General features: G+C 46.6%; 2 protein-coding genes across 5 annotated transcripts in view; one reads left to right on the top strand and one right to left on the bottom strand.

The window, feature by feature from the left end:
• The window catches only part of TMEM63A (transmembrane protein 63A), a 54,560-nt gene extending 52,847 nt beyond the window's left edge, over positions 1 to 1,713 (bottom strand). For all 4 annotated transcript variants that reach the window (XM_063328196.1, XM_063328195.1, XM_063328198.1 and 1 more), the window contains exons 1-2: positions 1,581 to 1,713; positions 674 to 803 (exon numbers count right to left, since the gene is read on the bottom strand). The gene's annotated coding sequence lies outside the window, so the exon portion shown is untranslated. The remainder of the gene's footprint in view (positions 1 to 673; positions 804 to 1,580) is intronic.
• Positions 1,714 to 17,783: 16,070 nt separating this feature from the next.
• On the top strand, positions 17,784 to 20,920 carry LEFTY1 (left-right determination factor 1). Its single transcript, XM_063328509.1, has 4 exons — positions 17,784 to 18,048; positions 18,945 to 19,191; positions 20,027 to 20,266; positions 20,581 to 20,920. Exons 1-4 carry the CDS (start codon positions 17,784 to 17,786, stop codon positions 20,918 to 20,920), a joined length of 1,092 nt encoding a protein of 363 aa, XP_063184579.1.
• The last annotated feature ends 4,977 nt before the right edge of the window (positions 20,921 to 25,897 follow it).

Below are 25,897 nucleotides of genomic sequence, written 5' to 3'. Positions count from 1 at the left end.
ATCCTCTACAGACATCTGACGAAGACTACAGAAGACCCACACAAAACAAACTTCTCTATCTTCTAATCTATAACACCAAACTACTTATTATAGACTGGATTCTGATTTTGGAGTAACACAGGGCATTCAATATTCCAACAACAGCAGTTTGAAGATTTTGCTCCTAGTTGATGGGCATGTGTGAACACACTGGCTTGTGAACTTTGTATTCAAATGTTAAGACGTTGACATTATTAACCAATTCACCACTAATTCCACAGAAAAGAACTACTACACAAATACACATAATCCTCTTTGTTCTTGGAATATTCTGGGAGTTTCCCTTTTTAATAGGAGAATTAAACTGAAATTGAATTATTTAATTACAGAAACATTATATGAACAAGAAATAACAAGGAGTATTTCTAATTTTCTAAGAGAACAGCCATCTACTTCATTTTAGTCATCTGACCTGCTCAGATAACGTAGCAGCATACAAGAATGCACAAGATTGGGCTATTGATACAAATGTGTTTTTACCAGTGGAGACAATTCCTCACTTATTTTGGGGCTTTCCACTTCAAACATTTCTTTTCTTGGATCTTATTAACTTGATGGTTCCCTTGTACTCGGGACAAGGGCATGCTTCATGTGGAACACACTTCTGACTGATAAATTAACAAAGAAAGCATACCCCCGAAAACTCTATCCTTTGAAAGCAAATATTGTAGATACTCATCACAAGTCCAGGGGCACTACTGTTCTGGCATCACGCCTCTGTGAGAGGAAAGCACCCGGCTCTGATGACAGCACTGTTCTGGAAGCTGAAAAAAAAAAAAAAAGAAAACCCCACAAAACCCAACCCAAAACAAGATTATGAGTAACTACAAGTTCTGCCTTTAAACAGCAGAAAAACAACACGGAGAACACTCCTCCCCAAAGAGCATTTACTAAACGCTGGGACTGCGTGACAGGGTGGGGAAGAAATTTTGTCCCAACTGACTGTGTTTCACCACAGGGGGGGAAAAAAAAAAAAAAAAAAAGAATTAATTAAAAAAAAAACACACAAAATTTGTGGCGCCAATCTACCCTTGCTTTCTAAGGATTGAAATTTAGTGCTGAGAGAAGTATTTTTGAATATTTTTTGGAAACCTTTGCTGTAGCAACTGCAGGGACCGCACGCTAAACTTTTAAGTAATGCGCCGGCTCTTATCTAACACAGCTTCCAGTTCTCCAATGCGATTAAGCGAGCCAGCTGTCAGGAAGATAGAGGGGACGGCGGGACCTCCTAGGGGTGGGGTGGGCCGCGCTGCACCCACCCAAGGAGCTTCCAGGGAATCGAGCACCGGTCCGGGGACTCCAGAGACGGGGAACCAGCCGGGGACTTGCGGGGAGGAGGCCCCGAGGCGCCGGCCCTCTCCTCAGGAGGGCCGGGCGGCGGGGGGCGGGAAGGCGGCCAGCTCCGTCCCGCGCCCCCGCGGCCGCCCCTCAGGGCTCACCCCGCCGCGGCAGGACCTGCCCCGAGGCCCCCTCACGCAGCCCCGTCCCGTCCCGTCCCCACGCGGCGCCGCCGGGCAGCGCCGTTCGTCCCCCTCCATTACCTGCAGCGGGGCGGCCTCCCCTCCCCTGCCCTTTCTGCCTGGTCGCCACACGGGGCGCGTCGCCGGCCCACCGTCCCGCTCCCGCAGTTACGAACCCCGGCAACAAGTCCCGGGAGTGGCGCATGCGTGTCCGGGACGGGACGGGGCCGGCCGTTAGCGACCGGGGCGGCGGCCGCGGGTTCCCCGCCTCCTTCCTTCCCTCCTTCCCTCACAGGGCATCAGAGCCCCGAAGGCGGCTGGCTTTTTTGGCGTCCCTCACTTTTCTGGCCTTCTTTTTCAGATCCCGAGGTGCTTCCACTCAAGGAGGGGAACCCCATAGTAAAAAAACGGGGGGAAGTCGTCGTCGTTTTTCTTGCAGCGCTGTCCGTTGTCGCCTGCCACCAACACGACATGGCGGTCAGGGAGGTGCAGGCCCCCGCCCTCGTTCAGCCGGGTTTTGCTCTGGCAGAGGAGAGGCCGGGAGCTGTGCTGGAGCTGGGTTTGCTCCCACATGGCGGGGCCGGCAAAGGGCTTCAGGGTTGGAGGCCTGTGTGTGCCAGGGCTGCCGTGAAGGTGTCTTGAGCCAAGCTCTCCCTTTACACAATGCCGCTGAAATGATGTCTGTGGTGGTTTACAACAGTTACTTTAGAATTTTGTAGGTGATCTACGAACATTTTCTGCTGGACAAACTCTCCAGTGAAGAGTGAAGGATTTCCTAACCACTTGGTGATTCTCAATTTTAATGTTAGCATGGACTACAGGGCTCGGGTTTGGAGGAAAAACCCTTTTGTGCCTCTATGACTCCCATTATTCATTAACATTAAAAAAAACCAAACCAACTGAGATCCAAACGGAGCTTTTTATAGCCAAAAAGGAGGAAGATGTGTGAGATTTCAAGAGAGATTTTGCAATTCCCAGCCTGGTAAAGTGGGCAAATGTGCAGGTACAAGTGGAGCAGGCCATACACCAAGATAAGTAACTGCAAAATAAATTAAGTAATAGCAGTAATATGAATGTTCCGTTAAATATTCAAAGCCCCTTGTCAAAGCCCCAAGCCCACACGCTTATAAAGAGAGAAATAGCATTCAAATGTTGTAAATTGGAGAAAGCGAGACCTAGGGAGTTCCGCTTCATGTGTCTATGACAGGGCTGAGATGAGACTGATTCCCAGCCATCCACAAGGAAGTCCTGTCCTTCACGGGAATGAATTGCTTCCAGCCACAAAGCCAGAAACACAATACAGCAAGGCTCCACTGTCCATCTCTTCTCTACCCTTTATTTTAGTGTTCTCTCTACAGCCATTTGGTACTCAGCATTGCCAGTCATCATCCTCCTGCGTCTTCATCCTTTGCCCCTGATTGGCATGATTGGCCTCAATGAGTAGCAGGCATCTGAGGAAGAAGGGGATTATGATAATGATGAAAATGTAATTGTTCAGGGGGAGGCAGGGAGATCACCTGCCTCCAAAGATTTGCACCCTACCTCCAGTCTCATGGATGAAGCAGCAGTGATGTTTCAGAGCAGCGGTCCACACTCAAAACAACCAAAAATCATCAGGGTATTTGCAAGATCCAATCTGACGTTACACTGATCAAAATCTCAGGTCAGTACTCTGTTGACTTTTATGTTTGCAAGAAATGAGCATCCCAGCTGCCAAGAAGCCAGCATCTCCCCTAGTTGGCAGTCCCATTCCTGCCTTTCCATCTTCAGCTCCATATATCCCCATGTATTCAAACTGTGTGTACGACTTACTTATGGCCCTGCACGCATACCTGTTATCCTGGCCCCTGCCATTTTATTAATCCACAATTGCCTCGCGCTGTCAGATCCTTGCCTCACTTTTCAGGAGTGCCTGCTCAGCGGAGAGCAGCGTTTGGCTGTACATGTGCTACGTGCCTTCCCTGACTCCCTCCTGCAAAAAGGGAAAAGAGTCCCAGTTATCTGCAGTAGCCGGGAGACATCTCAAGATAGAATTTCACCATTTATCTAGCAGCTGCATTGTAGAGAACCTGGGATTTTAAATTGGCTGTAAACATTTATGTTAGTTAGAAAATGGCATAGAAGTCCTCAGCTCAAAGCAGGGTGGTTCACATTCACTGCTGCAATAAGGAATTTCCACTATTGTTGAAAACAATGATTTTAGCTTTAAAAAGCACTCTCTTGTAATTAGGGCTATGTTGGTGGCAAAGTTGTTTGGCATGAATACAGTAGAGTAATTATTCCATCCTGACTTTTCTGGAATAACGCTTCCTGTGGACAGTTTAGTTGAAAACAGGAATCCAAAGTGGAATAGTTATAATCGCTTTCTTTTAAATTTAATTTTACTGATGTAGCGGCAGCAGAGTAGACCTGCCATGTAGGAGAAGCCTCAGTCTACGCTTGCAGCTCTTATACTTCTAGGACCAAAATCTGTTTGGGTGGATTTCTCGTTGATTTCCTAGGCTGTTCGTACTTTGATTTCTGTCTTATTTTTCAGAATTAAGAAGGCCTTGCTCTGGCTGGACTATCTTATTCTGTAGTGTAAAATAGGTGATGTTGAGTGATCTTGACATTGTAGTCTTGACATTCTTGGTTCTGAAGAGTTTTGCCCAGATACAAAATAATTTTTACGTCTCTTTCTCACAAGAATAACATCAAGCTTTTGTCATTTGGGTTTTTTTCTTCCTCTGTCTAGACAGGCTCTTTAGCTAAGTGGTGTGATTTTGTTTATCTCTAATTTCAACAGCGGAGTCACATTTCCCTCCTCCCTACCTCTTGTAAATAGGGTTTTGTTTACCACTGTCTGTTCTTTTGGTGACAAAAGCCACATACTGTCATTAGTTAGCAAACGTTTAATTATGTTGCTAGAGCAGACGGAGATCCAGCCTCAGGACCTAGGGAGCAGGTCAACAGAATTTAAAATTCTTCCATCTTTCTCGTATTTTGCATGCTCTGTATCCACTTCAACAGATCTTTAGCACCAAGTTGAACAAGTGTGCGGGGTATTTACACTTACATGTGTGACTCTTCCCTTACTTTATTAAATGACCTTATGGCTGAAGAACTCCGCTGTCACTTTAGTTTGATTTATCACAGCAGGACTTCCCTTGATGGGTGAACTCCTAAGAGGACATCAATAGTCCCTGGATGTGAGTAGCAGGTGGCCTGATGCTTTGCCATGCGTGGCAGCTTTCGCCGTGGTTTCTTCTCTCTGAAGAAACTCATCAGCCCAGCTTGCTGTTCCTTACTTATCTGCCTATTCAAATATATCTTAATGGATTTAATTCGGGCTTCTAGCCTGGCAGCCCTTTGCTATGTTTTAATCTTTGCCTTCATCTAGCAATCTGTTTACAACCCTCGATATACCAAAGGACTTAGTGTGGGCATTATGGCGTCTTCCTTTGAAAGCCCTGAGCATTAATGTGTGTATAATAAAAACAAACAAATAGAAAAATCTAGACATATATTCAGATTTAAATGAACTCTAATCATAATACAAATAAGCAAGCAGCAAGTGTTGATTTAAATTAACAATTTACACTTGGCTTCTCTCTATACTTATTATTTTTGTAGTGCTCCTTCTCATTCATAGATAACATGTTGATTTTCAAGGTAGAAATACCTTCACATTAAAGTTGGAATGTATTTCTATTAATCAAGACAATTGACTATTATAAAAGAATTTTAACCAAATATATCCAGTGACACATGATAGAAACTTGCCTTGCTTTTCTTATACATTTTGTGTCAGATAGGAAGTGGTGAGCAGGGCATTGGTATTGATACTTGAGCATGATTAATTTTTCTCATGATCTTTGTCAAGTTATATTTGAATGAAAACTGGGATTTTATTAAAACGCACAAGTAACTGCAATCCAAAATAGCAATACTGAAAAGCACGGGAGAAAAAAAGTAAGCTTATTACATCATATTTTGCATTTAAACTTGATTTATGAAATGGTGAAGTATTGTCCCTACTTTGTGCACTGAGCTCATTGTTTTTGAGCATCCTGGTTGTGTCCAAGGAGATGTCCCTGTGAGTGCTCCTTGGCTTCTGTACCGATACCCCAGCTATAAACACTGCCAAAACCAGCCGCAACAACCTCCGGACCTTGCTGTAGGCCTGCCTGGGCTAAGACAGAGCTCTGCCTTAGCAGGGGACAGTGCATCCACTTCCTTCATCACTCGCCTGTGCGCAATGGGAGGTTCTAAACCTCTGGTTTGGGGGTGGTTGCAGCTCTGGAGGGTCTTTTGCTGATTTATAGGATTTTTAGGCTTATTATTACCTTGCCAAAATGCAACCGCTGTTGATGTGACACACTTTGGTACAAAACTGGGACAAGGTGACCTGAAACATGGATGACTTCATTGTTTTCTGAATATACATATTATCTTAATGCCTCTCCATGCATTAACCCTGTGTGTATGGAAGCTGAAGGGAGTTAATGCATAGGTGGCATAGCACTAACTATAATTAAGGCAGCTCCCTGAGAGAGAGAGGCAGATGGAGAAACCATCTGCCATAATCTGATCTCTCCCACTGAGGAGGACAGCACCTGGCCACATCACCCATTGGATTTAGGTGAGTCAGGGAGCAGGTGTATTTGTCACCAGTGTAAAATATCAAACCACTTACTGCTTGTAATGTTTTCTCATTCTTGTGTGCAATATACGTTAGTTTTAGTGAAGAACACTAGTGTTCTCAAGACCCTCTGTGCTCCATAGCTGTCCTGACTGTACATAGTAACTTTTATTGCAACGGTACTGGGATGAGACCTGGGCAGACCTGACGTCTTTGCCTTAGGTTCTGCTGTCTCTGGAGCAGAAAGCTGGGTGAGGGTTTGTGCAGGAGCCACAAAATGCTCCAGGAGATTTTGCAGTCTAAACCATTGGAGGGCCAAGTCCGCAGGGTTTGCTGGAACCTTGGATTGAAAGTAAATTTTTGTTAACCAACCTCTCAAATCTGGGTTTTGATCAGCATAAATCAGAATAAATCAGAATAAATCAACCTCTTAAATCTGGGTTTTGATCAGAATAAATCAGAAGGACAAAACTAGGTTTTCCTTATTTTTTATGTTTTTTTCAAATTTTCGGTTTGACAGCTTTGAGCTAACTAGTCCTTAAATTGGTTGGTCTGCTTTATCCATTCTCTATATGTAAAGCGACCAGTGAGATCCCCAGCTTTTAGACTTAAGAACTGGGTTCCAAGGCCTTGGTGATGACCCTTCCTGGTTTGCTGGCTTGACTTCCCTTAAAATGTCAGCATCAAACACACTGCTTGAACATTTATAAATGTCATTTACAATATTTTTAATGTGTCAAAACCTTAAGCCTTAATATAGGTGGTTATAATTTAAGTATATTTTTAAAAATAAGAATGTATTTGAATAGAAATCTGGATTAAATAATTTTTAAACAACTTTTAAAACAAGTAATCTTTTTTTTCCCTCGGGCAAGAATTCCCCCTTCCCACTCCCAGGTTTACAGATGAAAAAAAATTCGGTGTACAGACTGTGAGGATTTCAAAGAGCTTTGATTTTATTTTAATCTCAGGTTAACTCAAAGCAAACTAGAAGCAGCAGAATTAAGAATTATGCTTTATTAGCATCCGTGCTCTGCCTAGGAGCTTGCGCCAATAATCATCTCTGTAGATTTGTGTGTCTCAGCCTTTAGAAATGGGCCTGATCTGTTAAATTCAGATTTCAGCTTTGCAAAGAGCTGAGGAGGTTCCCTGTTACATTTTCCACTGCAGCAGTGCCTTGGCTCCTTTGCAGATAGATGCACGCCGCAGCGGGCGAGAGCAGGGGGCCACTAATGACAGCAGGATGATCCTGGTGAGCCGAGGCAGGGGGTCAGGTGCCGGGTACGCCTGGTGCAAGTGTCGGGGGCGAATTGGTGACAGGATGCAAAGTGGCTTAAGCAGGAAGCCGTGAAGAGCTGTCGCGATGACAAACAGCCGTGACCAAGGGCAGCGTGGCTTTTTCCAGGGAGGAAGATCCTGCATCCAAGGCCTGGCTTTACTAGAGTGCGACTGGAAATAGTGGGGTGCAGCAGCATCCAGCCAGTTCCAAGTGCATGACTGCTGCTGGAAGCACACTGCAGGCAGCTGGGTCCTCGCTGGGCACTTTCTGTCCCCTCCGCCTTAGGGAAGCAGAAGAGTTGCCTAAATACTGGCCATTCCTTAACGTGATCACCCGCTGGACATAGTGTCACCATGCCTTCTGATTTTCCCATTCTCATCCCTGCCTATCCATTTTCATTCCTCTTTCTGTAGTAGTTTATTTCCCCCTCCCATTCATCCTTTCTCATATCTCCTTTTTTGTGATGATTTCATTTTCTCTGGATCGCTTGCTTTTCTTTCTGTTCCATCTTTCTCCTTTCAAAAGTATGCGAAGCGGTAGAAGGGTGTTCCCTTGCATCTCTTCCAGCTGTACATGGCATGTTTGATGTTGCCTGAGGAGTAAGAGTGTGCCCAGTGATCTAAAACGTCACTGCAAGCTGAGCTTAAGCACATGGGTGAACAATGGAGAACTTTCTTCCTTGTAAGTCAGCAGTAAGAGATGGCAGGAGGGATATCTCTTATTTTACTAAGACACTTTATGTACAGTAATTGTTACAGTTTGTTGGTGATTAGGGTTTTGTTGATAGAAGCTGTGGTTGGCTGGTGCCTTTGAAAATCAGGTCATTTGTTTTGGTGCCTAAATATGGACTTGAAAATTTTTGGCCAGGGCAATTTGCTCAAGGTCATTATCCTGACTCAGGGACAAAACTGGGAAGAGGGCCCAAATCTTTTCAGCTCTCCCTTCCTATTGGTATTCTGTTCAGTTTCAGTAAAGCAGATGTTTATATATTCAGATTATATACCGGATTATAATGAAGCGAGTGATCAGAATTAATTTGGGAGGAGTTAAAAGCAGGTCCTGTGAAGTGGCACAGCCACTTTGTGGGAGTTTCTGGAGTGAGACAGACCCGCGGCAGAGGAAAGATTCCTTGTTGCATGGGAGCACCTAGGCAAACCATTCCTGCCTTCACAACACAGTGTGCCTTTTCTTTTACACCCTGCCTGGATCAGTTCCTGGGACTGTATGGAGAGAAAGTAGGTGTGAGCTGGCACTGCTGCATGCGGAGCCCTGGGATGAGCAGACCTGAGGTTTAAGGCCCCCAAATGCCAACAATGTAAGACCTTGAATTTATTATTCAAATTAGCACAGTGAGAGCATTTCTCAGAGGACATGAAACGATACTAAGAAACTGGTTCCCATCCACTTTCCTTAGGAAACAAGACAAGTGTGTTCTGTAATTGCTGCGGTTTCTGGATCAGTTTCAAGGCAAGCCCAGGCAATAGCATGTTTTCATGTTCCATTGTGAATCTGAGCTTTTTCTGATTTAAAACAGCATGTGCCTAAGAGTTTACCAGCCTGGGAACACAGTGAAGTCCAGAGGTAAGCTTTCCTATCACGAGGGACTGAGAACAAATCAAGCGGTGCAGCCTCCAAAGAGTTTCGAGAGCCAGTCTCCCAAGTCTGCTGCACATTGTGAGTTTCAAATCCCTTCCATTGGACCTGAACTTCATTGAAAACCCTGTTTTCACGTAGTCTGCCTTTGAGCTGTTCTAACAGATCCCATCAAACTGTGTAAGTACCTCAAATTGATTCCCAGGCCATCTATGTCTCTGCTGTGATTGTAGTAATTTATTTCTAGTTTTGCTGTCACAGGGGTAAAATATTCCTTGCTCTATTTTAGAATCAAAGCAGAGAAGAGGGACTAGGCACCCAAGTTTTGCTCAAATCAATGAAAAATGGACTCTGAATTCTTTTTCATGCCTTTGAAAATCTTCTCCATATGTGTGATTTCTCAAAAGGTCCTGGGTTCTGTACTGGCAACTGCTGAAGCTAACAGCCACACTACACAAATAAAACAAATTGTAGTCACCATGTCTTTATTATCATTATTCAACCTGGAAAGCTAACAGCTTCAAATGCGTGGCGTTTCCTGCAGAATCTGGTGTTGAAAGCAAAATTAAGGTTCAGAAATGCATTTGGTGGCTGTGTGGAAATGTTGGCCATTCCTGGATTGACGCTTTTGAACAAGCAAATGGCTAGGTAAGAAAAAAAAGAAAAAACAAAAAACCAACAACAACTGAAGTTTGTGCTTCACGCTCCAAGTGACCTGGCCAAGTGTGGCTAGATTCCCTTTTAAGATCAAATGACCATGATGCATCTCCCAGGGTCCTGTAGTACGAATGCTAAAAGGATTAAAACTAGTCAGGTCACACAGCTTTATTTTACTCTTTGCAAGGGCAATGTTAAATCCGAGACTTTATACCCTTTGTTTACATAGATATGGGTACATGGCAGGAAACGACATAATTTAACCTGTGCCATGAAGTGAAATACCCCTGTGTGTTCCGTTTTGGAGTAAAATACACAAGGAACTGTATTTTCTCCAGTTCTTTCCTACTGAAGTATTTTTCATTAAAAAGTAATAAGGTACCAAAAAAATTACAAAAGCAATACAAAGATAATATAAATGTTTAAGTGAAAACAGCTTTTTAGTAACTGCTCAAGTAGAAGCAGTCTGTCCACACGCTCACCTTTCTGAACATTGCAGCATTGTTTGAAGGCAAAAGAAAATTAGGGGCCTATTTTGATATTTGCTATTATGCGATTCTCAAAGGTGTAACAAGGTACCCAATCTAGACAGAAGGGGAATGGAATGAAGAGGATAAATAACAAACCCGCATGCTAGGTAAAAAGCTTACTAGGTTTTCAAAAATGAGTTGATGTTAATTATTTGAAATTTTATTAACAGGTTTTAAATATTTTAAAATGCATTTCAGATACTCTAAAGCCCTCTAAGACCATTCTCAGAAGTGGCAACAGCACACTGAAGACAAAGAAAAGATGCCTGCAAAGTTTTATGCAACATTTACAACCGGTTAAGCCTGGCTCTTTCTGTTTAAACAGAACAAATATCAAGCACTGGGATGAGGGATTATAGTCTGATCCAGATCGTCATTTCCAGGAAGATTGTTTTGTACCTCTTCAATCTCCTGCCCACCCCCCCAAAGCCTCTCAAACTTCCCCCCTCAGTATCAGCCCAGCTCACCCAGAGCTCAGGCAGGTCCGCTGCTGTTGCTGGACTGGTTTGGAATTCCACTTCATCATCCTTTTGATCATGGCACTAGCGTGCTGTAAACATCAAGCAAAAAAGCCATGTGCAAGTAATTATTTTGAAACTGAATACGTCTAGGTTCCGTGGTGTAAAACCTACTGACACGCAATAGCCCCAAAGTCACTTTGGCAGCAGATGTTGCAGGTGGAAAACAACTACATACGTAGTTTAGCTCATTTTCTTGCTGTTGCAGGTATCTTTTTTCCCAATTAATATATTTGCTAAGGCACTGCCCAAGTTAATTTTAAGTATCTCCGTGAGGACTACTGGGAGCCTTTGGGCAGTTACTCTGCACTCTTATCAGATGTACCAAATTAAAGAAGTCTAAAGTATTTATCGATTCTATCGTGTCATCTCTGTGCATGTTGTGACCTAATTTTATCTTCTACAATCTTGCACTGGTTTTCATAATTTCCCATGAAAAGAAGAGCCCTTTTTCTTTTTTGCACTAGGCTAACAAATTACTATTTTGTATGACAGCTCACAACGCTTAGCAGAAAAGGTTCCTTTTAGATCTCGCTCATCTTGGCCTTTCATCTTTATTTTTGGCCTGCAGAAAAAAAACATCTTCCACCAAAGTTAGTAATGCAAATTTTTCAACTTTCATTAACATATAGTTCATAATCCTTCTGCCTTTGCAGCTTCTCCTGGTAGTAGAAATAAATTACAGCTGCTAGAATATAGTGTTATTCTTTCTCTGAGTCAGGAAAAAGTGATTTGTTTTCTCTTTTTCTTAGCAAAAGAGGAAAGTCTGTTCAGCGAAGCAAAAGTTGTTAGGGTTAAAATTAACAAGAGGAAATACAACCCGTAATTAAGCCAGGCTACTCACAGCCACAGATGCAATGTGAGTAGGATTCCGAGTGTATTAGCATGACAGGAAAACGGGGGCATTCCTAAATTAGTGGAAAGCCACTTGCGGCACAAACTTGGCACAGAATTTGTCAGGGGTACGGGACACGCACCAAACTTTCAGAAGTCTGGAACAGGCTGCTCGGGGAAGTGGTTGAGTCACCACCCCTGGAAGTTTTTGAAAGACGGGTAGACATAGTGCTTAGAGATACGGTTTAGCAATGGTTTTTGTCAGAGTTAGGTTGATGGTTGGACTCGATGATCTGAAAGATCCCTTCCAACCTAGGCAATTCTATGATTCTATAAGTCCGTAGAGCCGTCCAAGCCTGAAAGCTGCGTCAACATCAAGCCCAGCCCTCTTGATAGCACCATGTGCATTAAAACCTTCAGCTCCCACATTTTTCTTCAGTGTGACCGCTGCCTCCATCGCACACACGTCACACTGACGTTCGCTGGAGCAGGTCGGTGAAAGCCCAGCTTGGCAGCCACCACCGCCAAGGGCAGGGAGAGCCTCTGCAGCCTCTCGGAGCATCCTTACCCCTGCCTGGCCCAGAGGTGGGCTCTCACTTGCATCACTAAGGCAGGAAAAACGGACTCTTAAAAACTAAAAGCTGATAAACTTTCACAGTGTAAACACACCGCTGCAAAGAGAGAGAAAAACAAAAAAGCAGCATTTTAACTAAGCAGATAAATGGGGTCTTATTAGAAAATTAATTGGTGCTCCTACAAAATGCAGTTATTTCTCAGTAACGGGGACGTTCCTCAATAAAGTGGACTGTGGTGTAAAGCAAGCAATTTTGGGCCATATGCTTATTTATCTGATTCATCAGCGTTTGCTAAATGTCAGCGTTTTCACTAGCAGCCTTTTCTGTAGCCATCAGAGTGGTAACAAATCCTACTTCCCCAGCTACAAACAAGGCACAGGCTAGGGCAGTGGGGAGGAGACTGCTGAGGGGACAGAAAAAAAGCTGTATTTAAACAGTTGTGTTTGCTTTTCTGTTTAAAAAAAAAAAAAAAAAAGAATAGTGGAGATCTCTCTTTCTGCCAGAACACTGCCACTTTGCAAATGCTGGCAACACAAACCCTGTGAGCAAGAAGCCAGCTGACATCATCTGACCAAGGACATGGTGGCACTTCAGACATTTTATCCATTCTGCTTCAAACAAGGCGGCCTTTTGTCTGGGATGTTTGACCAAAGCAAGCCCGTGAGCAAAAGCAGAAGGCTGCCTATGGAAGGTGTGCTTAAGTCAATGCAACCTTAAGATAGACGGCAGCAGAATTTACACGAACTGAGTTGAAGATCAGACCAGGTTTGCAATCTCTCTCTCCAACAAAGTGGGTTTTTTTTACTGCACTGGGTACACTGTGGGATAAATGCGTAAGGGAACATTATCCCCGTTGCTGCCTGGGGCTTCGCCACCAGCATTTGTGAGAGGAACTCAAGAGCTCATGTCACCTGTAAGGTATTTCCATTGGAGATAGCCACTTCAGTCTGGCCTAGACTAGCGATGAGGAAAAGCAGGCTCAAGTCCTTGCCTAGATTAAATGAATTGGTTAATTTCTCCACAGCTCAAGCAGATGATTGTTTGCACCACAAAACTGGCTGCCGAAACCGGCTCTTCAGCTGGCAGGCAGGCTAAATATTAGGGACTGAGGTTCAGAAAAGACACCAAAGCTGCAGTGTCTTTGGTATGAGATCTGTGCGCTATCAGGTCACAGCGAATGCGACTCAGCTCAGACATGGGACACAAAGTTCTATTTCCCACAGTCGTATTAGCCAGAGTTCACAGTACAGACATAAAGTCCATTTTATGATTTTTTGCTCAGAGTGGGGGGATGCGTGGAAGTGCATGTCTAAGGACAGGTAAGTCAGGCAATACCTGAATGAGCACAAAGCCTTTTGGCACAAAAATCAACACGGCCAAATTTTTTGAACAAATTTAGAACCCACAGAATGGATTTAGTGCAACACTGCATTGAGCGGCTCTGCTGTTTTCAGTCTGGGCCTGGGAGCCAGATGCCTTTTGTTATCAGGCCATATCTTACGAAACTTTTCCATACGAGATTCTTGCAGAGCCGGCTGAGGCAGTGAGGAGCACACATGCAAACTCCAGTGAGCTATACCGGCCCCGCAGAAGTCCTGGGTGCTGTTCTCTCTACCCCGAGCAAGCTGTCCATGCCCTCATGAGGGAGCAGCTATCTCTAGAGGTAGAGGAGGACGGAAAGCCACCACCCTGGCAAGATAGTTTCTCCGTATCATTCAGCAGGCATATGCTGTTTTCAAGGAACAAGTAGAGTACATACCAGAGCATATCTACACCAGGCTGGCGGCTGGTGGTGTCAGGAGCTAACCTGGCAAACAAATGCGAAAAGAGGAATTTCTCGAATTTCTCAAATTTCTCAAAGGTTGTCTTGCCTCTGTGAAATAACAGAGTCTTATTGAGGAATTACCACTAGTCTTTTTGCATCCTCCCTGGAGCCACACAGCGTGGATGGAGTGAGACATACATTGCCTTTCTCTCCTTGCGTAAAGGCAACATCAACGTACAGGGCTGCCTCTGGTGGGGGGGACGCGTGTTGTGTGTGTTGCACCCTGAAAGTGCTGCACCGCTCAAGAGGTGGGAAATGGAAATGCTTTTTTACTTAGTCACTATTTAGAAATTAGGCCTAAGCCCAGATTGAGTGAAATCTGGCTGGCGGGCAGCTTGCTGGGGTGGGCTCGGTGGGCTCCATGCTCACTCTCCGGACTTGTTTGACTCAGGGCTGGTCCCTGCAGAGGTACAGGGATCCCATCTCCAGCACGGACCATGCCAGTCAAGAAGGAAGCCAAAGGTGCCTGTGAAATCCCAGTTAAAGGTGTGTAGCCTGGGTTTAAAATGCTGGTGGGAACATGAAGTTTGACGCACCGGCTGGTGGCTGGTGGGGTGCGGTGGTGAGGTGGCACGAGAAGGGCATGTCTTCCTGCACATCCTGCAGTTTGCTTCCACTTTTGAAACCTCTAACCCAGCGCTTCACGTGACCAGCCTCTTCTGTGGTTTGTTGTTAGCAGTGTAAAACTCGCCGTGCTTAAGACTGAAAAAGAGTAAGAAATAGAACCTTTACTTGAATCCTTCTTTAACTTGACAAGTTTATGCCTGCATCTTAACCACTAGTATTTTTATTTCCGTATTCCTAGATTCAAAACACCCTGACTTTGGGGAAAACCAGACCAAAACCAAGATAGAGATGTACTCCCATCTCCATATGATAAACCTGTTGCACAAAGCAGGGCATTCCTTGGAGCACACAAAAATTGTTGCCTTTTGCATCCCTCAAGCAAAGGCTGGTTTAAAATGGGCCCAATTGTAATACAAAAAAAGTATGTCTGTGGAAATTAAAATCTTGAAAAATTAAATATTTGGATCCTCACTGACACACTGCAAATGCATTTGAAACATTCTGGTTTCCCAGGATAATAGCTACGTAATTAGGCTAAGCCCTTCACGCTTTCTCTTTTAACCCATTGGATCTATTTACCAAAAATCCTTACATAGATATGCCCAGGAAGTGCCTTAGAGAACTGTTTCTTAAATTGTTTTATATTAAAAACTTAAATATATACATTCTCTCTTCACAAAGTGATGGCTTTTATTAAAACTGCAAGTTGCTTATACTTCATCCCTTGCAGCCTCTTTAAATCCTCTCTTTGACATTTTGAATGTGCCATGCGGGTTTTAATACACATTACACAAAAAGAGCTATTATAAAATTCCTGTACTTTTTCTTGTTTGCATGACAAAGGGGGAATGGCAAATCCTCCAATTGGACCAGATAATCACTCTCCTGTGAAAAGCCTACAATCCACATCCTCTGTTTTCTTCTTAACTGAGCTTCAACTGTGTTTTGTCAATAATTTTATTTTAAGTGTGAAGCCCATAAATCATCTTTGAATACACATTGGACAGTGAAGGGTACTGGTAGATAAGACATCAGCCACGGCAGAAGTCACATCCAGATCCAGGAAAGTCGGGTGCTGCGGGAGCAATCTGCATTTTCATTTCATGTAACCACGTTTTTTTGAAAAGCCCTCGCTACATAGTAGGACCACTCTCCAGAGCAAAGGGAAATTGGATGGATAAAGGTTTACAGGATGAGGGCTTCTGACATGTTTAAAGAGAGACCATTACACATGCCTGAACTGCAGTTTTATCCAGGTGACTCTTGCTATTAAACACAACAAATTCACTGCTGGAACCGAGTTAGCCAACACTTAGTGTATCGGAAGGAAGCTTTGTCAGCCACCTGATGCAGTTTGTGGCCGAAGCCTCCAAAGCGGTTCATGGTGCGGCTGCATTTGTCCCATCCCAGGAGGATCAGAAATGTGCCATTTAGCTGGGGAGGCAGCCCGGAGGGAACAGCCGGGCGTACGGAGCCTTTCTAAGGGGCTGAGTGAGTCACAGAGATTTCGGAAAAAAAAAACCCTTCCCTCCTCTTATTCACAAGAGCAGGAGTTTTTGACATGGGTTGAAGTTGAGGTGGTCAAATGAAGTGGGTGTTTTTCACCGCTATTTGTGTCTTGGGAATGAATATAACAGAATATATCGATTTGTTCAGAGAAAGGTGCTACACAAAGAGAAAGATTAAGGAATGTACTGCTCCGGGCCATGCACACACTGTTAGTTTATAGTCCATGTTTCCATTTTAGCCTTAAAACTCAATTCAACTAAATAACGTGCCCCTTTAACATCTCATGGAGGCTTTATCATGTTTAAGGAAAGAAGTTTCTTAGAAGGTTATAAAGACAAAAAGACCAGTAACAGAGGGTTTAGTTAGGCTCTTTCAGATGGCTTTGTTACTTTCCTCTGTGTACAGAACAGGCTGCCTCGGCTGACGCTAGTTTTAATGAGGGACGAACCACAATAAGGTGCTTTTGTACAAGTTCATTTCATCGGGTCTTCCAGCCATGCTTTTTTCAGGGCACACCATTCATCCGGGACATTGGATGAAACCAGACTAATTTTGACTCATTCACAGAGGCACATGAAATCCAAAGATCTTCTGATGCTGAAGACATTTGTCTGTACACTCAGGCCCTTCTGTACTCGTGACTGCTGGAGAGGATGAGAATCTGCCCCAAGTGCCACTCTCCTTCACGCTTTTATCGACCACGTTTTATTTTTTTTCCATTCACTTCTCCTGGGATTGGTTTCAAAAATAGGCTTCTGCCTCTTATGCCAGCGAAGGCCAGGGAGGAAAAGGAGGTGAGCTTCAAGTGTAAAGGTTGACTTCAAGGCAAACAAGCAGCGGCCCTCCGTCCAAACCTCCAGGTCGGCTTTGCTCCCCAGAGACAGCTCTCTATTGCGGTTGTTGATAGCGTTCAGAATACCAATATTCTTCATCCCTGTTGTGGCAAAGCAGAGTGGTTTCTCATGTTCTCGAAAGGTGATCTGCCTTTATATAAAGCCGCCTTCTTTTAAGCGCAAGTATTATTAGACCCACAGGAATCCATGAAGAGTGATGGGACGTTTTTCTAAAATGTCAGGCCTGTACATCTTCCACCTTCTGTGATTCAGAAGCAGTGTAAAAGGCCATAAACCATTCAGCTGCTGTGATTCACTGCCCTGATTCATACGCCCAATACACATATTCAGAGATCAAAGCGGTACCTACCCCCCAAAAAAAGATTTTAAATGATTTTTTAATGCCTGCCATAAAGATGGACTTAGAGCTAAAGCATTATTCTCCTGACTGATATTGGCTATTTTAGGTAGCAAGTCCCCAGCGGTAAAGATTGACGCTTCCTTTAAGAATTGTATGGCATGGTACATAAAGCAATGTACTCTGCAGACGTGTTTCCTCCCTGACCTAGGCTGAACATGAGACACTGATCACTCAGAGGTTTTCTGGGCAAAAGTTTACAGGGAATTAAAAAAGGATGGAAACTTCTTCCCCATTGAGGAATCTGGAAGCTCCCCTAAACTTTCTTCTATTAACTTTGCAGTAGATGAAGGTGTTAAACTGGCGTGTGTCTACCGACCGGGGAGTGATCCTTTTAAGTCCTCTGCTTCGTCCCCACTTGTGGAATTTGTTGTGCCAGTGGGACAAGGCTGGCTATAAAACCCCGGCGCAGGGGACCTCCGTCCCGCTCAGGCAGCCTGCCCCCACATCTCTGCCGAGAGCAGCCCCGGCGAGATCCCCCCTTCATCTCTGCTGGGCAGGCGACTCCTTCCCCCGCGGTGGAGGATGGATGCGAGGTTCGCTCGGATGCTCTGCGTGCTCTGCCTGGTCCTCACGGTCCGAGCCTTTACCCAGGAAGGGTTCAAGGAGGTGTTGCTGAAGCGGCTGGGACTCTCCGAGGCCCCTAAACTTCATAAGAGGGACTTGGTGGATCTGGTTATCCCAGACCACGTAAAGAACAAATACATGTCCATGCTGAAGCGCCAGAGGGTGAAGCGCCGAGCTTTGCCGAGCCTGGCCGGCATCCTCAGGGGGATCCCTGGCAACGCAGGTAACGTTTCTGCCGCGTCACTTTCGGGGACTGGCAGAGCACCCTGCCCCTGCCAGGGGATGGGCAGAGGCAAACCCACGGCGGGGAGTGAGGTTTGGGTCTGGCTGCAAACCTGCGCCGGGTGGAAGAGGTGGCAGGTAACAGCGTCTTAAAGATTAGCCCAGGCTAGTAACTCCTTGCACCTGGAGAGGGGGGTCCCACAGCACTTGCGAAGGGCAGGCTGCTGCTGGAGCTTGATAGACGAGAAAAGCCTTGGTACCCAGGCAACATTTTGGGCAGGTGGGAAGACGATGTAAAAAATAAATGTCAGTAGAAAGTGTAGACATTGCAGTGTTTCCATCAAAGCTCCAGAAACTCCTCTAACAGCAACCACACCTCTTTCAGGATGTTTTACTCTCCCCGGTCCTTTTTTTTGTTTGTTTGTTTTTGTCTGGGAAAAATATCAAGGAGGAAATCAGCCGTACAGACACCATGGTGTCTGTACAAGGGCTTAGAGCTTGTTTCACTTTCAAAAGACATAACACCTTGGGCAGCAAATGAAGACACTTTTTCATTGCAAGGGGTGCAGTTTCCTGCTTTGGCAACCAGCGCTGGCACAGAGAGATGGGCACCTTTCTGTGTTTGATCAGCTAGTGGGTAACTTATATAGGAGACTTCTTGCTGTTACCTCCAGGTTGCAGAGACTCAGACACAGAAGAATAATTACGGCATTTGCAAGACATTGATTCAAGTATGCATTAGAAAAGGCGTGTTTAGTGGCTGTCTGCCACAAGGGCTGGATGTGGGACCGTGTTGTGATGATAATTGTGGACGAATTGCGGGGGCTTTGCTCACCGGGATGGCAATGACAGGGATGGCAATGACAGGCTGTCTTTTTTCGTTCCCAACCTGCACAGGTGTGGCAGGAGAAGTCCTCTACTCCAACACCACCACGCGCCAGAACCTGATCTTTGACATGGAGGGCAGAATACCTAAAAACAGTGAAGTGACAATGGCTGAACTGAAACTCTTCAAAAAGCCTCTGGACAGAGCAAACCTGCCTGCCAAGCAGTCTCACAGGCCCGTCTCCAACGCCAGAGTCAGCGTGTACTGGGTGCAACGGCACCACGACGGTACCAACAGGACCTCCCTCATAGACTCCCGGTAAGAAAAGGACCTCTCCTGAAGGCAGGACACTGATTATGGGGTATGGGTCCTCTGGGCTGGGTTTGGGGGTCACTGTGTTTGCGCGCCCGGTCAGTCTGATGGGGTTACATCTGTCCAATCAAGCTCTGTAGCCTCTAAACCCAAAATGAGTTTGTAAAAGCAGATATTAGGTTAAGACTGCAATATATGATGATTGATTGAAATAACCTATTTCTGTGTCAAACGATGCCGTGTACTGCTAGGTCTTCCCTTCTGAAAACCTCCACCTGGTTCGCTTCACTCTCACTAACTCACATGGGCTACTGACTGCTGGTATTCTTTCCATTGGCCATTTCATTAGCTGGTTTAAATAAGTAAATTGTGCAAAAAGCATCTGATTCTGTAGCCTTGAGCTCTGTGGAAGTTTTACAACCCTTGAAGGCAGAATTAGACATCACACCAGTTTTCTGGGTGGGTAGAAACTTGTGGCGCTAGTACAGCTAAGACAGGAGCAGGTGGGAGTAGTGGTGTTTGCCAGGCTGTCATCGTTAATACCAAGGCTGCGTATAATCCTGCACCGTTGTATTTCTGTGTGAGCATGAATGAATACCTTGATATGAACGTGCACTAAGGGTTTTATTTAGCCCTTCGGTGTCTGCTAGATCTGCATGCTTCTTTTTGAGATGCCAGTTAATTGCCATGGCCGCTTGCCCAGAGCGCTCAGCAAAAATTATCATGTAATCTAGGCATGTGACAATGTATGGGAAGCAAATTATTCTGCTGCAATAAGAGCGCTGCGAGCCCGGCCTTTATCTGATGGGCTTTTCTCTAATGCCCCGTCCCTGCCATGCAGGCTGGTTCCCATACGTGAGTCAGGCTGGAAGAACTTCGACGTGACGCAGGCTGTGCATTACTGGCTGCGAAACAAGAGGCGGGAGCCAATGTTCCTGGAGGTCTGGATTGAAGGAGAAAGGGTAGGCAGCCACGCCTCCGAAGTGGCCAAAGCTGTGCGGTTCACCTCTCAGGACCCCAAGGATAAAGCCCTAGGCAAACCTGAGCTGGTGCTTTACACCCTTGACTTGGAAGACTATGGGTACGTATGAAACCTAAGTCTGTACTGTCTCCGGTATAACTTTGCCCCTGAATTATTGTACCGTGTATGTCAACCCAGGGCATGCAGCTCTTGCCCTCACAAGTAAACCGCTGTGACCAGAGGAGCTGGAAAGCTGCTGCTGAATCCTGTCTCTCCTCTTCCCTATTTGTTGCCTGAACGTTCAAATGAAACATGGGCATGGTCCAGGTTTCACGTCTCAGGGCCCGCCTATGCTGTCAACAGGGGGAATTATTTCTCCCACCTTCCCGGTTTCCAGTTACGGCATCAGTTCTTGTTCCTCCCTTGGCGCGCAGGGGCCCTGGGGACTGCAAGGAGGAGGCGGTGACGGGGAAGTCCACCTGCTGCCGGCAGAAACACTACGTCAACTTCCGCGAGCTCTCCTGGGCGCAGTACTGGATCATCGAGCCGGCAGGGTACCAGGCTTACCGGTGCTCGGGGGGCTGCCTGCAGCCCCCCAGCCCGCTGTGGCGCTTCGGCTACGGGGAGCGCTCCTGCGCCGTGGTGGGGAGCTCCCCGCTCCCCATGATGTACCTTGTCAAGAGGGGCAACCGCACCGAGATCGAAGCAGCCGAGTTTCCCAACATGATCGTCGAGAAGTGCAGCTGCGTCATGGGTGGCATGGCGCTGGCGTGAGACGCAGCCGGCCAGCCGGGGACCTGCGGCTCTCACAGGGAGAAGTGGGATGTCACCTGGTCCCCCGATTCCCCGCAGCCCTGCCCGGAGCCACCCCAGTCCCCAGCTTGAGGGCCAGTGATAAAGGGCCTGGGGGGACCCCCAGATACCCACCTGCAAGGGTCAGCAGCAGTGGGGCTGTGGCTCTCCCACGCACCCTGCTCCCCTGCAGAGAGGGTGCACTTATGGTGTCCGTGTGGATGGGCTCAAAGGAACATCCATCTTCACGTATACCTATATGAGGGCTACCTATGGAGCCTAACATCTCTCAAGGCCCCCTTGATGCTAGCCCAATTCCATTGAATTTGATGGAGCTGCTTCCAACTTATTTCAGTCCCCACCCCAAGAGTATTGCAGACGGGCAAAGGAGGAGTGATCACCACCAGGTGAAGAAGTAATGCCTGGGTTCAGCTTTTCATTCTTAGGCCCCACGGTGTTTTCATAAGTCCCGCTCCTTGTCTGTCCAAGTCATGTTTATGGTGAATTGTAGAGCAGAAGCACTTACATGTATATATTGTATATACACACACACACGTGTACATATATATAGTATATGAATATATGTATGTATTGTCTGCATACATATTGGATATATACATATTGTCTACATACATACATATATGTACATAAAATTTTGTCTAGAGCTCAAAGGAACATATATGTGTGCCTATGTATCATATACATATATACACGTACATAAAATATTATCTGGAACGCAAAGGATTATATTTTTGGCCCCTGCACCAGGGGCTTAGCACAGTTTTAGGCACAGTTTAGAGTCCTGAAGCCAATGGGAATAGTAGGACTTAGGTTTGCTCGCATGAGTAACAGCTTGTAGAATCAGGCCCTTATTTTTCTGGTTGTGTATTACAGTTATTTCAATTTAGGGATATTTTCCAAGTTTTGTGTGCTTTCAAACTCAAGGAAACAATAAAATACAATTATTAAAGTAGCCACGTGTTTGCTTATATTTATTTTTTAAGTCTAGAAGTGGAGGGGAAAAAAATCTGTCATATTTCTGAATGTACCCCAGTGTCCAGCTCCTATAAACATGCGCCCAATAACAGCTCTTCCCAGGTACCTGTGTGCTCCTGTCTGCTTCTGGTAAAGCTTATCTACTCAGGCAGGGACTGGGACCGGGCTGAGTGGGCAGGTGGAGCAGAGCCCACACCACCAGCACTCCTCCCTGAGCTGCTATGGAGTTTAAGCCAACCCTTCCTTAAAGAGAAACCCTAGAAATATGTCTGACAGGTGAGAGGTGATGCTCTGCATGAGCTGCAGCAGTGCCATGCCGGAACCTGTGGGTTATCGACTACAAGGAAAGAGATGAGCTGCCTCACCCCCACACACGCTTCCCAGGTGAAGTGTTTTAACTCTGACCCTTCCTGATGGACGCCTGACCAACACATCCCCTGGAGAAATGCAATGATAATGGGGTTTAATCCCTTCTTGAACCGTGCTGAACTGTGGGCCAGGGTGTCACCAATGATAATGGTTTCCACACTTCCTGTCAGACTCCTCTCCTCAGTTCATAACCTGCCGAGATACCGGTGGCTCTGGGGATGAAGTGGTCACTGTTGCCCATCTCCGTGGGACATGGTCCCCGAGGCCCTGGATGAACCCACTGCTGCTGGTGAGAGGGCTCCGAAATGAGTTTGTCTGGCTAGACAAGGGTGGCCATGGGCCGTGGACCAGGTGAAAAGAGGGACCTGTTGGACTCTGTGGCTTTGGGTCATTTGTCAGGAAGGCTGAGATGTCAAGTGTCCCTGCTACCCTGCAGGGCCCCAGGTCTGAGGTCACCCAGCCATCTCTGCCGTCGCTTTGGCCCCTGAGTAGGCCGTCATTTTTCACTTCTGGAAATGCCTGCGGCAAATGAAGAGCTTTAAGGGGAGAAAAAAAGGCAGCAGCATGGACTCACTGGTCCCCAGCGCTGGGCTACAGCACCATGGGTCACTGGAATCAGAATTGGATGAGCCGGATCGATCTCTGGCCATTTCCTTTCTCCTGTCTTAATGGCATTGACATTCAGCCCAGTTCCTCCACCCCGGCTGGGGCAGGGCATAGCCTGAAGGCCATGAGCTCAGTGATCACCATGAAGAACAAAGGGGTGGATTTATCCACACAGGCTCCTGGGGAAGAACGTGTTTAAACTGGTTCCTGCCTGAGAATGAAGAGCATTAACCCTGGCTTCCCTCCAGCCTCACTCCAGACATCATCATGCCCCAGGCCGGGGAGAAACCCCAATCAGGGCCAGGCTGCTGCGGGGAGCAGAGCATCGCAGCAGGGATGCGGGGCTGGGACCAGCGGGGTGGACAAGGGCTGAAGCTTCTTCTGCTGCCCTCCACCAGGATCCTGCACCGTGTCCGGCTCCCTTTGCTTTGCATCTGGCTCCCTTTGCCCTGGTGTCCTGCGGACACAAGGTACGTGACAGCTAGCAGTGGGTCTGTGTGGATGCATGTGATGGCTGGGGGAGACAGGGAGGTGGTGGCCAAGGAGACCCGGCGTTACTGTGGGGAGGACTGGGGGTACTGCAGTGCAAAGGCAGGGCACAAATCTGTGAGCAATCAAGCCGCCCTGCCACCGCCATGGGTACTTATTTATTGCTGGGGGAGCCATAGAGATGTCACCGCATCTCCCTCCTGAGTCCCACCACCCCTATAGGTTCACAGCCCCCCATGCCCAGTGCATGGTCCCGTCCAGGGCCGTAAGGGTGGTGGTAAGCATGGAGCGGAGGCCTGGGGAAGAGGCAATTTATAGAAAGCTCTAAGCTATAAGATAGCCTGGGTGGCTGTGCGCCAGGCTGGGCACAACTAATACCCGTGTCTGTATCTCACATCCTTATCTCTCTGTGCCCGCAGTCTGCACGCCTGTCCCTTCCCAGCAGCCGCTCGCGGGGACTCCTGGGGACTCCCGGCATTGCCCAGACACCCCCCCCCGCCCCAACTCTGTGCACAGTGTCACCGCCATCTGCTAAAGTGGCTAAAAAATCAAGTTTCTCAATTAAAAGTTAACCAGTTGTGCTACTGTCTCAGTATGATGGATGCTGTGGCTAGTTTTTAACCCACATTTGGATTGAAACTCCCCACTTTTGCGGGGGACTCCTCAAACCCCATCTGGCTTTGCAGTGAAAAATGCAGCAGGCTCGGCGGTGGGGCTGATGTGGGGAAGGCTCCGGGGATTTCTACAGCACAAACTCCTAGACAGAAGGCTGTGGATGAAATACTGCCACACCTGGGGCTTCTTCAGGTGCCAGCCCGTGCTGGGGGAAATTATCTCCCAGCCTGTCGTCTTCAATCCAGGCTGCGTTTGCTGTGATACCTTCCGTGTGCTGCCTCCCCGCTTTTATATCGGTACAACTTGTAACGCACGCAAAGCCTGTCAAGCTGTCGTGTTATCCTTTCCGTCTGAGCTGCACCGCGGTCTCCGAGGAAAGGCAGAACATCTCACGTACCTGGTGCCGGCGTGCTTCAGCATTAATGTTTATGCTCTGCTGTGAAAAAAAAAAAAAAAAAAAAAAAAAACCAACCCAAAAAAAGGAAGAGCAGTGCAGCGGCGTAATGAACCACATGTAAGCAGAAAGGATTTCAAAAAATGCAAAGGTGTTTTCAGGCAAAACCAGCATTAAAACACCAGGCACCCTCCTGCGCTGCTGAAAGCGCAGAGCACCCGTGTGGTGCTCGAGGAGAAGTTGTGTGCTGCTCACATTAAGGGCTTCAAGAGCCCTGTTAGTCCCACACTTGAAGTTAAGCTCTTGTGTAAGCCTTCGCAGGGGCAGCGCGCCTGAGATAAAGCTTATCGCGAGCGTGAGCTCCGACCTGCCTTCACGGCGCTGCTCACAGGGCCGTCTGTGGGGTCCTCCAGCATTTAATGGAGCTGGAAGTGGGGCAATCCACCGGTGTCACAAAAGCTTTTCGTATGGGAGAGGCTTGGGCAGGACAGCAGCACTTTCTCTCCAACCTCTAAAAGGTTATCATTACCTTTTAGGAAAGATAATGAAAGTTTTCATCCATATTAAGTGGCACTGCTAGCTGAGTTACGTTGCCCTGTCTGATCCTTCCACGGTTTCATTTGAACCAAGGCTGCTCTCCCATCTTCTTTCAAAGTCTCTGAGAAGTTGCAGCTTTACCCTGCCAGCGAGACCTTATTTCCTCTCTTTCTCTCTTCGCCCCCCCCTCCCTGACCTTTGCATTTCACAAACTCCTACCAAGACCGTCTGACACTTTGCCTCTCAGGGCAGCCTTCTAATTGCCGGTGTAAGTGGAAAGTCAGATGCCCAATCCACATCCCAGGGAAGGTGATAATCAGGGGAGCTCCTCAGCTTTGGCTGGGAACAGCTGGAGTCTGGGAAAGGGGAACCTGGGGCAAACAGAAGGGGGGAGGCCGAGATCCTGCAGGACTTTGATATTTTTTAGAGGAGCCTCTTAAGAGTCTCAGCAGCTCCGAGTTTTTGGCCTTAATTTAATATGAAATTATCTCCTGTGCAAAGTGCTGGATTGGCAGCCAGGACCTGAACTCCCCTGTCCATTCCTGCAGCAGGTGCAGGAGAGCAGCCTGCGCAACCTCAGCGCGTTTCAGGATAAAATAGGATAAAAAGCCATTCGCCACTGCTGCCTTCTGGCCCAGCCTCCAGGGGTACCAGGGCACTCCAGAGCTGTGCGGGTGCTGGGGTTTCCCGCACCTAAGCCAGCAGAACGGGCAAGAAAGAGGGTTTTATCCGGAGCACTGGAAAGTCACGTCATCCGTCCACAGCGCTCAGTATCCTTTTGACAATTGCTGAATCAGGGCTTTTTTCTTTTCTTTTTTTTTTAAAGCTAGTTAGTAATTTTGTTTTAAACATAATCCTAACATTTATTTGTGTCTTTCTGTTTACATTTGTCCTTCTAATTTTCTCGGTGATGATAAATCTCCCCCTTTGAAAATTCAAGTACCTGTATCCCC

This window comes from Chroicocephalus ridibundus, chromosome 3 (assembly GCF_963924245.1).
Source record: "Chroicocephalus ridibundus chromosome 3, bChrRid1.1, whole genome shotgun sequence".
Lineage (NCBI taxonomy): Eukaryota > Metazoa > Chordata > Aves > Charadriiformes > Laridae > Chroicocephalus > Chroicocephalus ridibundus.
This window is presented reverse-complemented; position numbering and strand designations above follow the sequence as displayed.

What these genes read in the sequence shown, in the direction of transcription:
- LEFTY1 (XM_063328509.1), top strand. Translation starts at nt 17,784, where the DNA reads ATGGATGCGAGGTTCGCTCGGATGCTCTGCGTGCTCTGCCTGGTCCTC. An exon ending in GGGGATCCCTGGCAACGCAG is followed by an intron (nt 18,049 to 18,944) that starts GTAACGTTTCTG and finishes CAACCTGCACAG; the next exon opens with GTGTGGCAGGAGAAGTCCTC. An exon ending in ACCTCCCTCATAGACTCCCG is followed by an intron (nt 19,192 to 20,026) that starts GTAAGAAAAGGA and finishes CCTGCCATGCAG; the next exon opens with GCTGGTTCCCATACGTGAGT.